The following is a 15798-nucleotide window of genomic DNA, read 5'->3' on the forward strand; positions in this document are numbered from 1 at the left end:
GTTTTCTGCACCTCCCAAAAGATAGAATTTGTAGATAATTGGCCCTCTTTCTGGGACTCACCCACAAACAGGACCAAGCCTGGCCTGTTGAGGAGTGACGGACTCCATCCTAGCTGGAGGGGTGCTCTCATCTTATCTACGAACATAGACAGGGCTCTAGCGCCACAATGAAATAGGGTGCAGGCCAGGCAGCAGGCTGTTAGCCAGCCTGCCAGCTTAGTGGAGTCTGCCACTAGCACAGTCAGTGTAGTCAGCTCAGCTATCCCCATTGAGACCGTGTCTGTGCCTCGACTTAGGTTGGGCAAAACTAAACATGGCGGTGGTTGCCTTAGCAATCTCACTGGAATAAAGACCTCCTCCATTCCTGACATTATTGAAAGAGATAGTGATACCTCACATCTCAAAATAGGGCTACTTAATGTTAGATCCCTCACTTCCAAGGTAGTTATGGTCAATGAACTAATCACTGATCATAATCTTGATGTGATTGGCCTGACTGAAACATGGTTTAAGCCTGATGAATTTACTGTGTTAAATGAGGCCTCACCTCCTGGTTACACTAGTGACCATATCCCCCGCGCAAAGGCGGAGGTGTTGCTAACATTTATGATAGCAAATTTCAATTTTAAAAAAAATAAAAAATAATCGTCTTTTGAGCTTCTAGTCATGAAATCTATACAGCCTCCTCAATCACTTTTTTATAGCTACTGTTTACAGGCCTCCTGGGCCATATACAGCGTTCCTCACGGAGTTCCCTGAATTCCTATCGGAACTTGTAGTCATGGCAGATAATATTCTAATTTTTGGTGACTTTAATATTCACATGGAAAAGCCTCCAAAAGGCTTTCGGAGCCATCATCAACTCAGTGGTTTTTGTCCAACATGTCTCCGGACCTACTCACTGCCACAGTCATACTCTGGACCTAGTTTTGTCCCGTGGAATAAATGTTGTGGATCTTGATGTTTTTCCTCATAATCCTGGACTATCGGACCACCATTTTATTACGTTTGCAATCGCAACAAATAATCTGCTCAGACCCAAACCAAGGATCATCAAAAGTCGTGCTATAAATTCTCGGACAACCCAAAGATTCCTAGATGCCCTTCCAGACTTCCTCCGCCTACCCAAGGACGTCAGAGGACAAAAATCAGTTAACCACCTAACTGAGGAACTCAATTTAACCTTGCGCAATACCCTAGATGCAGTCGCACGCCTAAAAACAAAAAACATTTGTCATAAGAAACTAGCTCCCTGGTATGCAGAAAATACCCGGACTCTGAAGCAAGCTTCCAGAAAATTGGAACGAATATGGCGCCACACCAAACTGGAAGTCTTCCGACTAGCTTGGAAAGACAGTACCGTGCAGTATCGAAGAGCCCTCACTGCTGCTCGATCATCCTATTTTTACAACTTAATTGAGGAAATTAAGAACAATCCAACATTTATTTTTGATACTGTCGCAAAGCTAACTAAAAAGTAGCATTCCCCAAGAGAGGATGGCTTTCACTTCAGCAGTGATAAATTCATCAACTTCTTTGAGGAAAAGATCATGATCATTAGAAAGAAAATTACAGACAACTCTGTAAATATGCATATTCCTCTAAAGCTCAGTTGTACTGAGTCTGCACAACTCTGCCAGGACCTAGGATCAAGGGAAACACTCAAGTGTTTTAGTACTATATCTCTTGACACAAGGATGAAAATAATCATGGCCTCTAAACCTTCAAGCTACATACTGGACCCTATTCCAACTAAATTACTGAAAGAGCTGCTTCCTGTGCTTGGCCCTCCTTTGTTGAACATAATAAACGACTCTCTATCCACCGGATGTGTACCAAACTCACTAATAAAGCCTCTCTTGAAAAAGCCAAACCTTGACCTAGAAAATATAAAGAACTATTGGCCTATATCGAATCTCCCATTCCTCTCAAAAAAATAATTAAAAGCTGTCACGCAGAAACTCACTGCCTTCCTGAAAACAGACAATGTATATGAAACGCTTCAGTCTGGTTTAAGACCCCATCATAGCACTGAGACTGCACTTGTGAAGGTGGTAAAGGACCTTTTAATGGCGTCAGACCGAGGCTCTGCATCTGTCCTCGTGCTCCTAGACCTTAGCGCTGCTTTTGATATCATCGATCACCACATTCTTTTGGAGAGATTGGAAACCCAAATTGGTCTACACGGACAAGTTCTGGCCTGGTTTTGATCTTATCTGTCGGAAAGATATCAGTTTGTCTCTGTGGATGGTTTGTTCTCTGACAAATCAACTGTAAATTTCGGTGTTCCTCAAGGTTCCGTTTTATGACCACTATTGTTTTCACTATATATTTTATCTCTTGGTGATGTCATTTGGAAACATAATGTTAACTTTCACTGCTATGCGGATGACACACAGCTGTACATTTCGATAAAACATGGTGAAGCCCCAAAATTGCCCTTGCTGGAAGCCTGTGTTTCAGACATAAGGAAGTGGATGGCTGCAAATGTTCTACTTTTAAACTCAGACAAAACAGAGATGCTTGTTCTAGGTCCCAAGAAACAAAGAGATCTTCTGTTAAATCTGACAATTAATCTTCATGGTTGTACAGTCGTTTCAAATAAAACTGTGAAGGACCTCGACGTTACTCTGGACCCTGATCTCTCTTTTGACGAACATATTAAGACTGTTTCAAGGACAGCTTTTTTCCATCTACGTAACATTGCAAAAATCAGAAAAATTCTGTCCAAAAATGATGCAGAAAAATGTATCCATGCTTTTGTCACTTCTAGGTTAGACTACTGCAATGCTCTACTTTCCGGCTACCCGGAGAAAGCACTAAATAAACTTAATTTAGTGCTAAACACGGCTGCTAGAATCTTGACTAGAACAAAAAATGTGATCATATTTCTCCAGTGCTAGCCTCTCTACACTGGCTTCCTGTTAAGGCAAGGGCTGATTTCAAGGTTTTACTGCTAACCTATAAAGCATTACATGGGCTTGCTCCTACCTATCTTTCGATTTGGTCCTGCCGTACACGTACGCTACGGTCACAAGACGCAGGCCTCCTTACTGTCCCTAGAATTTCTAAACAAACAGCTGGATGAAGGGCTTTCTCCTATAGAGCTCCATTTTTATGGAATGGTCTGCCTACCCATGTGAGAGACTCAGACTCGGTCTCAACCTTTAAGTCTTTATTGAAGACTCATCTCTTCAGTGGGTCCTGTGATTGAGTGTAAAGGTGAACCGAAAGGCACTGGAGCAATGAACCGGCCTTGTTGTCTCTGCCTGGCCGGTTCTCCTCTCCCCACTGGGATTCTCTGCCTCTAACCCTATTACAGGGGCTGAGTCACTGGCTTACTGGTGCTCTTCCATGCCGTCCCTGGGAGGTGTGCGTCACTTGAGTGGGTTGAGTCATTGACGTGATCTTCCTGTCTGGGTTGGCGCCCCCCCCTTGGGTTGTGCCGTGGCGGAGATCTTTGTGGGCTATACTCGGCCTTGTCTCAGGATGGTAAGTTGGTGTTTGAAGATATCCCTCTCGTGGTGTGGGGGCTGTGCTTTGGCAAAGTGGGTGGGGTTATATCCTGCCTGGTTGGCCCTGTCCGAGGGTATCGTCGGATGGGGCCACAGTGTCTCCTGACCCCTCCTGTCTCAGCCTCCAGTATTTATGCTGCAGTAGTTTATGTGTCAGGAGGCTAGTGCCAGTCTGTTATATCTGGAGTATTTCTCCTGTCTTATCCGGTGTCCTGTGTGAATTTAAGTATGCTCTCTCTAATTCTCTCTTTCTCTCCTTTTCTGTCTTTCTTTCTTTCTTTCTTTCTGTCTTTCTTTCTTTCTCTCTCTCGGACGACCTGAGCCCTAGGACCATGCCTCAGGACTACCTGGCCTGATGACTCCTTGCTGTCCCCAGTCCACCTGGCCGTGCTGCTGCTCCAGTTTCAACTGTCCTGCCTGCGGCTATGGAATCCTGACCTGTTCACCGGACGTGCTACCTGTCCCAGACCCCAGACCTGCTGTTTTCAACTCTCTAGAGACAGCAGGAGCGGTAGAGATACTATGAATGACCGGCTATGAAAAGCCAACCGACATTTACTCCTGAGGTGCTGACCTGTTGCATCCACTGTGATTATTATTATTTGACCCTGCTGGTCACCTATGAACATTTGAACATCTTGGCCATGTTCTGTTAATCTCCACCCGGCAAAGCCAGAAGAGGACTGGCCACCCCTCATAGCCTGGTTCCTCTCTAGGTTTCTTACTAGGTTCTGGCCTTTCTAGGGAGTTTGTCCTAGCCCCCGTGCTTCTACACCTGCATTGCTTGCTGTTTGGGGTTTTCGGCTGGGTTTCTGTACAGCACTTTGAGATATCAGCTGATGTAAAAAGGGCTTTATAAATTGATTTGATTTGATATTACGAGCTTCCGCCGAAGAAAGTGGCACCTGCATGCGTTTTTATCCCTCAATAATCAAAACAACAACAGACAAGTTCTAGAGTCATATTTCTATTTTCCTAATTCAACACCATGTTAAAATGGCCTTCAAGCACAGGTTTAGGATCAGCAAATCTTCCCCCAGTCATAAACCTGAACTGTTAACAGGGGTAAACGCAGAACTGGATTGAGATCAGATTAGATTAATTCTTTCTTATTCTTAATTTGACCCGAATGGGAATATAGGTCTTCAGGGAGAGGAGTAACTTGTCATGATGTGCCAATGGGACGAACTAGGCCAGCTCCTAGGCTACAGTGAACATGCAAACGTGTGCCCTGTGCAAAGCAAAGATCAGCCTTGATGCAGAAATAAAACATTAACTAAATATAAATTATCCATGTACTTCCCATGTTAACCTATTTATCTTGAGTTGTGCAATATTATGTGAGTTTTCTCCCCTCTTGCAACTGTGGGTCACTAAATATAGGCTATGATTGAATGATTACGTTATTTGTAATTGTATTTATTAGGATCCCTATTAGCAGCTGCCAAGGCAGTTATATACCATTTTAAATATTACATGACATTACATTTCATAACACTTTTCACAATACATTAAGTGTGTACCCTCAGGCAACTACTCTACCATATATCTACAATACAAAATCTATGTGTGTGTACAGTCGTGGCCAAAGCTTTTGAGAATGACATATTCATTTTAACAAAGTCTGCTGCCTCAGTTTGTATGATGGCAATTTGCATATACTCCAGAATGTTATGAAGAGTGATCAGATGATTTGCAATTATTTGCAAAGTCCCTCTTTGCCATACTGAATCCCCCAAAAACATGTCCACTGCATTTCAGCCCTGCCACAAAATAACCAGCTGACATCATGTCAGGGATTCTCTCGTTAACACAGGTGTGAGTGTTGATGAGGACAAGGCTGGAGATCACTCTGTCATGCTGATTGAGTTCGAATAACACACTGGAAGCTTCAAAAGGAGGGTGGTGCTTGGAATCATTGTTCTTCCTCTGTCGACCATGGTTACCTGCAAGGAAACACGTGCCGTCATCATTATTTGCACAAAAACGGCTTCACGGGCAAGGATATTGCTGCCAGTAAGATTGCAACTAAATCAACCATTTATCGGATCATCAGCAACTTCAAGGAGAGCGGTTCAATTGTTGTGAAGAAGGCTTCAGGGCGCCCAAGGAAGTCCATCAAGCGCCAGGAAAAAAGCTTGTCCAGAGAAGACAAGGTGAGCGCTACCATCAGTCCTGTGTCATGCCAACAGTAAAGCATCCTGAGACCATTCATGTGTGGGGTTGCTTCTCAGCCAAGGGAGTGGGCTCACTCACAATTTTGCCTAAGAACACAGCCATGAATAAACAATGGTACCAACACGTCCTCCGAGAGCAATTTCTCCCAACCATCCAGGAACAGTTTGGTGACGAACTATGCCTTTTCCAGCATGATGGAGCACCTTGCCATAAGGCAAAAGTGATAACTAAGTGGCTCTGGGAACAAAACATCGATATTTTGGGTCCATGGCCAAGACCTTAATCCCATTGAGAACTTGTGGTCAATCCTCAAGAGGTGGGTGGACAAACAAAACCCCACAAATTCTGACAAACTCCAAGCATTGATTATGCAAGAATGGGTAGCCATCAGTCAGGATGTGGCCCAGAAGTTAATTGACAGCATGCCAGGGCGGATTGCAGAGGTCTTGAAAAAGAAGGGTCAACACTGCAAATATTGACTCTTTGCATCAACTTCATGTAATTGTCAATAAAAGCCTTTGACACTTATGAAATGCCCCAGTATCTCTACTTGCACATTCATCTTCTGCACATCTATCACTCCAGTGTTTATTTGCTAAATTGTAATTATTTCGCCACTATGGCCTATTTATTGCCTTACCTGCCTAATATTACTTCATTTGCACACACTGCATATAGATTGTTCTATTGTGTTATTGACTGTATGTTTGTTCATTCCATGTGTAACTCTGTGTTGTTGTTTGTGTTGCACTGCTTTGCTTTATCTTGGCCAGGTCGCAGTTGTAAATGAGAACTTGTGTCTCAACTGACTTACCTGGTTAAATAAAGGTGAAATAAATTTTGTAAAAATAAAAAGGTTCAAGTCCGGGCTCTGGCTGGGCTACTCAAGGACATCCAGAGACTTGTCCCGAAGCCACTCCTGCATTGTCTTGGCTATGTGCTTAGGGTCGTTGTCCTGTTGGAAGGTGAACCTTCGCCCCAGTCTGAGGTCCTGAGCACTCTGGATCAGATTTTCACCAAGGATCTCTCTGTACTTTGCTCTGTTCATCTTTCCCTCGATCCTGACAAGTCTCTCAGTCCCTGCCGCTGGAAAACATCCCCACAGCATGATGCTGCCACCACCATGCTTCACCGTATGGATGGTGCCAGGTTTCTTCCAGATGTGACGCTCTTCTTTTTATTCAGTTTAGTCACATGATTTCTCAATTTGCAGTACATTTGCCAAACGGTCGAGCAGCCAGACTTATTTGCCATTCCTTTTGCCTCATATCATTTTTCAAATTCTCATTAATCCACAGGGATTTTGCAGTTATTTGTCATTTTCTGAATGGGTGCATGCTTATTAGTAACTGGAATAAGAAATTTTATATACAGTGCCTTGTGAAAATATTCAGAACCCATAGCCTTATTGTAACGATCATTCTCCTCCTCTTCGTCCGAAGAGGAGGAGTAGGGATTGGACCAAAGCGCAGCGTTGTTACATGACATAATGAAGTTTATTCAAGTCAAGACGAAACACGAAAACACTTCAACAAACTACAAAACAAATAAACGATGTAGACAGACCTGGACTTGAGAACTACAATATACGAAGAACGCACGAACAGGAACAGACTACATACACGAACGACAAACCGAAACAGTCCCGTGTGGTGCAACATACACAGACACGGAAGACAACCACCCACAACAAACAATGTGAAACAACCTACCTATATATGGTTCTCAATCAGAGGAAAACGTCAACCACCTGCCTCTGATTGAGAGCCATACAAGGTCAATTAACACTGACACTTAACATAGAACAAACAACACAGACTGCCCACCCAGCTCACGTCCTGACCCACTAAACACAACTATACAAAAGGAAAACAAGGTCAGGAACGTGACACTTATTCTAAAATGGATTAATTAAATACAAATTGTCAGCAAAAAACACACAGTATCCCATAATGACAAAGCAAAAACAGGTTTTTAGAAATGTTTGCAAATGTATAAAAAAAAATACTGAAATACCTTATTTACATAAGTATTCAGACCCTTTGCTATGAGTCTCAAAAAGGAGCTCAGGTGCATCCTGTTTCCATTGATCATCCTTGAGATGTGCCTACAACTTCTTTGGAGTCAACCTGGGGTAAATTCAATTGATTGGACATGATTTGGAATGGCACACACCTGTCTATATAAGGTCCCACAGTTGACAGTGCATGGCAGAGAAAAAACCAGGCCATGAGGCCGAAGGAATTCTCAGTAGAGCTCAGATCTGGGGAAGGGTACCAAAACATTTCTGCAGTATTGAAGGTCCCCAAGAACACAGTGGCCTCCATCATTCTTAAATGGAAGAAGTTTGGAACCACCAAGACTCTTCCTAGAGCTGGCCACCCGGCCAAACTGAGCAATTGGGGGAGAAGGGCCTTGGTCAGGGAGGTGACCGATGGTCACTCTGACCGAGCTCCAGAGTTCCTTTGTGGAGATGAGAGAAACTTCCAGAAGGAAAACCATCTCTGCAGCACTCCACCAACCAGGCCTTTATGATAGAGTGGCCAGACGGAATCTACTCCTCGGTATAAGGCACATGACATCCCGCTTGGTGTTTGCCAAAAGGCACCTAAAGACTCTCAGAAACAAGATTCTCAAAGTACAGAGAGATCCTTGATGAAAACCTGCTCCAGAGTGCTCAGGACCTCAGACTGGGGCGAAGGGACACAGCCAAGACAATCCAGGACTGGCTTCAGGACAAGTCTCTGAATGTCCTTGAGTGGCCCAGCTAGAGCCCGGATTTGAACCCGATCAAACATCTCTGGAGAGACCTGAAAATAGCTGTGCAGCAACGCTCCCCATCCAACCTGACAGAGCTTGAGAGGATCTGCAGAGAAGAATGGGAGAAACTCCCCAAATACAGCTGTGCCAAGCTTGTAGCGTCATACCCAAAAAGACTCGAGGCTGTAATCGCTGCCAAAGGTGCTTCAACAAAGTACTGAGTAAAGCATCTGAAACTTATGTAAATGTGATATTTCTGTTTTTTTATTTTTTTATTAGAAATTAACAAAAATGTATAAAACCTGTTTTTCATTATGGGGTATTGTGTGTAGATTGATGAGGGGGGAAAACGATTTAATACATTTTAGAATAAGGCTGTAACCTAACAAAATGTGGAAAAAGTCAAGGGGTCTGAATACTTTCCAATTGCACTGTATGTGTCTAGTGCAGCGTCTGCTTGCTCCTCATTACACACGACAGACCATCAAATATTCTTTACATCATCAACATTGCAATCACTACAAAACATATGGTAGGACCTCTTATAAACTATATTAGGCCCAGCCTTTGGACCTTTGGTTATCCAATATATGGCTACTATATTGTGATCACTACATACAATGGATTTGGATACAGCTTGAAAGCAGATTTCTGCAGCATTAGTAAATATATGATCAATACATGTTGATGATTTAATTCCTGTGCTGTTTGTAAATACCCTGGTGGGTTGACTGATAACCTGAACCAGATTGCAGGCACTGGTTACAGTTTGAAGCTTTTTCTCGAGTGGGAAGCTTGATGGAAGCCAGTCAATATTAAGGTCACCCAGAAAATATACCTTTCTGTTGATATCACATACATTATTATGCATTTCGCACATACACTACATGACCAAAAGTATGTGGACACCTGCTTGTCGAACATCTCATTCCAAAATCATGGGCATTAATATGGAGTTGCTCCCCACCCCCTTTGCTGCTATAACAGCCTCCACTCTTCCGAATTTAACACACCTGATTCTACTAATTAGCTGCTCAACAAGACCTTAACTAGCTGAATCAGATATGCTGAATTAGGGTTGGACTGAAAACCTACAGGACAGTAGATCTCCGGGAAGAGAGTTGGGCAGCCCTGCACTAGATGTTGCAACATTGCTGCAGGACTTGCTTCCATTCAGCCATAAGAGCATCAGCGAGGTCGGCACTGATGTTGGGCGATTAGGCCTGACTCGCAGTCGGCGTTCCAATTCATTCCAAAGATTTGATGGGGTTAAGGTCAGGGATTTCTGCAGGCCAGTCAAGTTTTTCCACACCGATCTCGACAAACCATTTCTGTTTGGACTGGCTTTTTGCACTGGGGGCATTGTCATGCTGAAATAGGAAAGGGCCTTCCCCAAACTTTTGCCACAAAGTTGGAAGCAGAGAATTGTCTAATGTCATTGCATGCCGTAGCGTTAAGATTTTCCTTCACTGGAACTAAGGGGCCTAGCCCGAACCATGAAAACAGCCCCAGACCATTATTCTTCCTCAACCTAGCTTTACAGTTGACACCTATGCATTCGGGCAGGTAGCATTCTCCTTGCATCCGCCAGTTCTGTGAGCTTGTGTGGCCTACCACTTCGTGTCTGAGCCGTTTTTGCTCCTAGACGTTTCCATTTAACAATAACAGCACTTACAATTGACTGGGGCAGTTCTAAAAGCAGTGGCAATTTTAGCATGTAAATCAAAAAAGTTGGATGCATGCCAACAAAGCCGCTACACAGTACAACACTAAACAATACATGAATTGCACTATAACGGTGACAAACGGTGCCCACAAAGAAAGTAATACTAAGTGTATGTTGTATAGTAAGCTGTTATTAGCCCATGTGCCTCACCCTAATAATTTGGTATATTTTCACCTCTTAATTTCACCTACTGTTCTGACTTGGTGGTGCACATGTAGCCTATAACCTGTTTTTGAGAAATGTAATCATTGAATATTGTAAGAGCTTTCATTGTCGGCTTATGTTCCCCCTTTATTTATCCTACGGTTCTGACTTGGTATACAGGGAGCACATTGTAAGATCTTCCATGTTCTGAATTACTTTGCTGTACATTTCATAAGTGCTGAACAAATAGTTATATCGACTGCGTCCGTCCTAGCCTGCTCATTAAGGTCTTAATCGAAATGACAGATTTCCTCTTATCTGCTTGTCGTCCCCTTATGCCATAGTTTGTACATCGCAATTGTCATTAGAAACCGCATTTGTGTAAGCAAGTCAGCCATATCAGCTGTTTTTTTAAAAGGCAGTAAATAAGGCTGAATGAACTGTTTCGCTACCAGACAAGGAAGGCTCCGCTGATAGCCAGGTGTAGCAGTGGACGTGTTGGGATTGCTGTTGGGACTCTGCTGTTTGAACAGCTTTATGTAGGACCTAACAGTTTGTGGCCACCGTTTGTCACCGTTATAGTGCAATTAATGTATTGTTTAGTGTTGAGTAGTGGCTCTGCTGGCATGCATCCCACTTGTTTTTGCCACACCAAGATTTATATGCTAAAATCGCCACTGGATGAGATTATAGGATTTTGCACAAATAAATGCTTTTCGCACACGGGGTATTGCAGGTGCGTGTTTTTTTAAAACGGCTCTGCAACAATAGCGTCAGAAAAGGTACGATTCATCACAATAAAAAGCCAAGGTCTTCAGGCGAATTGATGATGATGAACAAATGGAGCGCGCACGCGTCAGAGTCCGGCATGGGCGCTGATTGGTTGAAAATGACATCACATACAATTGTACTATTCTTAGCTTGTAGAAAACGCATTACCTCATCCTTTTCCCCTCGCGCAGGTATAGACATTCAACAACAAATAATGTTACAGTCGCAGACAGGACGAGGACGAGAGTAGAAGTCGAGAGAGAGCTATACTATTAATTAAGCATAACATATCCTTTTGGATTCTTCATCCATTTGCTTTGAGACCATTCGTTTGATTATATTATTTGGTGTGCAAGTTGATTTGTGCGATATTTCCAGTATCTTCGTTTGGATTGAAAATCGTCACTGTAAGTATAATGTAATATTTTTTTGCATTTTTCTTGCACCAATTATGTCTGATTTTATATTCTCTTGTGATCATCTAATGTATGTGAACTTGCAAAATCCATGACGTAATGCAAAGACAACATCATTCTGCAGCAGCAATAGACCAAAGTAATGTTTTCTTAATTAACATTCATGGCAATAATAATGCTAATATATTTCTTGCAACTGTTAAAATGATTGTCAAAGTGCATTCTTCCATGCATTATTTTTTCGATTCCTATGTATTGTAGCCTAATACATAATTGTAATCCCTTGATATTGAAATGAACAAAGTTTTCTCTCATGTTTCGGTTCCAGACACAAAGAACAGAGATGGTGTTCTACAGGGAGAGAGAGAACGGGGCACGCGAACGTCCACCGCTGTCTCTCATCCTACCGCAACTTTACCTAGGTGCAGAGACGGACGTTACGCAGGTAATAATGTTTTATTTCAGTAGGTCAGTCAATAGAATTGATAGCTTAGCTCTCGTCATTGGCCAACGCGTTGTATTTTCACAATGCACCGAAAATGCAGCTCTTCCAGAAGACTAGAATGTATTAATATTGCCTGTTCTTTCTCTCTTTTCCCCGTGCTCTCCCTGCTCGGCTGCAGGATTGCCTCGGCGCTCGCGGGATCTCCTACGTGCTAAGCGTGAGCCGCTGCAGCCCGCAGCCTACTTTCCTTCCCCGTTCCCAGTACCTTCGCATCCCCATCGACGACTCTCTCCGAGATGACCTGCTGTCCCATATCCCGGAGGCACTGCGTTTTATCGGTGAGAATAATGATGAGATTGGGTTAGTTATGTGTCAAATGGATGTCACCCTATTTCCCATATAGTGGAACTGCACTATTTTCGACAAGACAGAGAGCTAGTGCACTATAGAGCTAGTGCACTATAAGGGGAAAGTGCACTATAAGGGGAACTTATAGGCGTCATTGGAGATTTGACCAGGGCAAATCCTACAGGTTAGGTGATAGGACATTTCTGCATGTAATCATTATGCCACAGTCTGCATCATCATGGATGCATTACACACTGGCGACTGTCTGTCTGGAAGAAACGCAGATGACTCAGTTCAAGTGATGAGCAGTTATTGATCAGGGTTTCATGCAGGCCAGTTATGCTCCTATGGTTTCAGAAATATTGAATGCTGTTACAGCCCATTCAGTATCATGGACAATTGATACAAGTCTACTGTTGCAGGAAGCCCATTCATGACAGTTGATATAAGCTGTGTGTCCTTTGCACAGTTTGCAGTCTGGCTTAATGGTGTCATGCAGTACAGTATGGATGATTTCAACAGAAACAAAAAAATACTTATCTATCTCTTCTCGCTCTCTCAGATGGGGCTATGTCATCAGGTGGATCTGTGTTAGTTCATTGTGCTGCAGGAATCTCTCGCTCCCCTGCCCTGGCTGTGGCCTACATCATGTACAATCTGGGGATGGACCTTGACCATGCCTACAGGTGTGTTTGTCTGTGCTATATGTATTCATGCATTTTAATGATTGTGTGTGTGTGTGTGTGTGTGTGTGTGTGTGTGTGTGTGTGTGTGTGTGTGTGTGTGTGTGTGTGTGTGTGTGTGTGTGTGTGTATATATAAAGCATCCACATCTAATCTTGTCTGTTCCTCACTTTCAGGTTTGTGAAAGAGCGCAGGCCTTCAATCTCCCCTAACTTCAATTTTCTGGGTCAGCTACAACACTTCCAGGGAACCCTCGCTCAGAAGGCCTCTAATGGCAACCCCACTATCCAGCCAATCAGATCACTGGACACATGCCTGCAGTCAAGCAATGAAAACATTAGCTGCGGTTCCTCTGTCCCCCTGTCAGCCAATCAGATCATGAATATGCAGGACAATGGCTATGTCGCTAAGGACTTTTTAGAGGTTGCTAATGTGCATAATATGTACAATGAGAATTCCACTTGTAACACAGAGAACATAGAGCAAAGATGCTCATATTCATGTGAAACTCAGAGTCTATCAGAGAAGCTACAGCAAGAGCAGAGGAGTGTGCCGTCACAACTGACGCTGTCTCTCTCCAGCAAACTCAGAACGCTCACTCTCAACCTGAACCAGAACCAGAGGGAGGCCCAGAGCCTGTGTGGAGCAATGACTCCAAGCCCCAACGAACCAGCGACACCAAAACCAAAGCCCAACACACTACAAATCCCAACAGGCATTGCGTCTCTCTCTGAGAAGCGCAAGAGCCTCACCCTCTCCCTGTCTCCCGTTGGTGCAATTCCCCCAACTCCCCACCAGAATGAGCCAGAAAGCAACAACAGGCACAGCATTAGCCACAAGCCAACACGCTCCATTGCTTCCAACACCATCCACAAGAGGGAGTCAGAAGGCACCAGTGGTTCAAAAAGGCACGGTAGAAAGCCTTCGGCGGTGGCCCTTTCCTCCTCACAGACAGACGTACAACAGAGAAAGAGGAGCACATCCTGCGTCAAAGCAGCAGGTCGGCCCAATCGCTGCTCCTCCCGAACCCAGGTGAAGGTAGAGAGAGAGGGAAGAGGCCAGGGTAAAAGAGAGCCCAGCCACTGTCAGAGCGTGGAGAAGGGGAGGCCTAACTCAACTCCAAAGACAGGGAAGGACCACAGCAAGGGAAGAGCAGAGAGGGAGACACTAACTGGGAGCCTGAGCAGCAGTTCTGTTTTGAACCAGCACAGTATCATAGTTGACCAGCAGGTGTTGCCAGCAGCTAAACTGTCTGCATCTGCAGTTGAGGCTGAGGAAGGAGTGGATGCTGAACAGGGCCTCCTGTCTCCTCTCAACCTGACTGTCAACAAGCTGCTGGGCTGGGGGGAGAAGATGCTGTTGGGGGTTCTGCTCGGCCCCAGGATCAAAGTGGGACAGGCTGTTCTGCCCTATAGGTGCTGATGCGGTAAGAGACCACTGGCGAGGACAGAGAGAGGGCTGATAAATGCCAGGAGATTGATTTGTGTGTGTGTATGTGTGTGTGTGTGTGTGTGTGTGTGTGTGTGTGTGTGTGTGTGTGTGTGTGTGTGTGTGTGTGTGTGTGTGTGTGTGTGTGTGTGTGTGTGTGTGTGTGTGTGCGCGCGCATGTGAGGAACTGAAGTACATAACTGCATGTAAAATATTTGTCTGCCCATACCATGTTCACAGAGCTCTGAGTGAATGCTTTGTCCTATAAATGCCAATTTATTGTTGACTTCCTTCAAAAGCACTATATATATTACATATAGGAGCAGTTTATGCCTCCAACACAATGCTCATGGGTTAAGGCTTGATTATGTTGATTTTTATTTATTGATTGACGTGAATAAAGGGATCAGTTTATTGTTGTTATTTATAAAATTAATATTTTGAGGATGGTATTTTGGCACTGTTGTTTGTAATGGGATCATAGTGTTCATTAAAGATGACATATTTTACTCCTGTTCTCTCCTGGCTTTTCTATTCTGACTAATCTCCCATGTATTTCACCATACATTTACAATAATTTAGGCCTATGAGGAAAACATCTGATTCACAATTCAGACTGATATGGTTATTCACTTATTTTATAAAATATTACAAGAATGCAGTCTTGAAAATAAAGTTAGGATTATTTTCACTTGTAGATGACAGTCTGCCCTTGAACATCAACACATTGTTTGGGTTAATAAGGAGGGTTTGTGGGTGAATGTGGGTGTGGTAAAAATGAGCAACATGTCCATGTAAATGAGTCACAGTTGAGAATGGCAAATCAGGGAGGGAAAGGAAGACAAGAATGCTTTACCTGTCATAAACGATTAGTATAAAATACTGTATGCTAGGTTTTCCATTCAACATCTCATATTCTCAACAGGTAGGCTAAAGTCGTTTGAGGGTAATCATACAATGCGCTCAAATGCATAAGCTAAAGTACTAAACGTGAAACAAAAAATAAATAAAGGGGTTATAAAACATTCCATGTGCCAAGGATCAATACACCCCCCAATACATTGCAAACGCATCTTTATAGGTCTACTCCCTTGCTCTAGCTATATGTATACTCTGCTGTAAAATTCCCCACTAAACAAATGACTAGACCTACATACAACTGGGCTCAATGGCCAAATAAGGTAGTACACGTAATGTAGTACACATATTGTGTGAATACTATGGTTCACTCATTTAAAATCTGGTTAAACCATATTGTTTCAGTTTAATGAATAGACGTGCAGTGTTGATTAAATAAACATTTTATAATGTATCTCATTCGAATAGAGCCTTTGTTAATTAATGAAAAGAGGGAGAAGCGTGAGAATTTATACAATGAGGAAAC

General features: G+C 43.3%; 1 protein-coding gene across 1 annotated transcript; it reads left to right on the forward strand.

Moving 5' to 3' along the window:
- Positions 1–11259: 11259 nt before the first annotated feature.
- si:ch211-195b15.8 (tyrosine-protein phosphatase vhp-1) lies at positions 11260–14923 on the forward strand. Its single transcript, XM_055882145.1, has 5 exons — positions 11260–11501; positions 11839–11955; positions 12134–12293; positions 12866–12989; positions 13163–14923. Exons 2-5 carry the CDS (start codon positions 11854–11856, stop codon positions 14406–14408), a joined length of 1632 nt encoding a protein of 543 aa, XP_055738120.1. The 5' UTR covers positions 11260–11501; positions 11839–11853; the 3' UTR covers positions 14409–14923.
- The last annotated feature ends 875 nt before the right edge of the window (positions 14924–15798 follow it).

The sequence above is a fragment of the Salvelinus fontinalis genome, chromosome 2 (genome assembly GCF_029448725.1).
Source record: "Salvelinus fontinalis isolate EN_2023a chromosome 2, ASM2944872v1, whole genome shotgun sequence".
NCBI lineage: Eukaryota > Metazoa > Chordata > Actinopteri > Salmoniformes > Salmonidae > Salvelinus > Salvelinus fontinalis.

Bases quoted from the DNA above. Each gene is read 5' to 3' on its own strand.
- si:ch211-195b15.8 (XM_055882145.1), top strand. From the start codon at position 11,854: ATGGTGTTCTACAGGGAGAGAGAGAACGGGGCACGCGAACGTCCACCG. The intron at 11,956-12,133 runs GTAATAATGTTT...GCTCGGCTGCAG, and splicing joins CAGAGACGGACGTTACGCAG to GATTGCCTCGGCGCTCGCGG. The intron at 12,990-13,162 runs GTGTGTTTGTCT...CCTCACTTTCAG, and splicing joins GACCTTGACCATGCCTACAG to GTTTGTGAAAGAGCGCAGGC.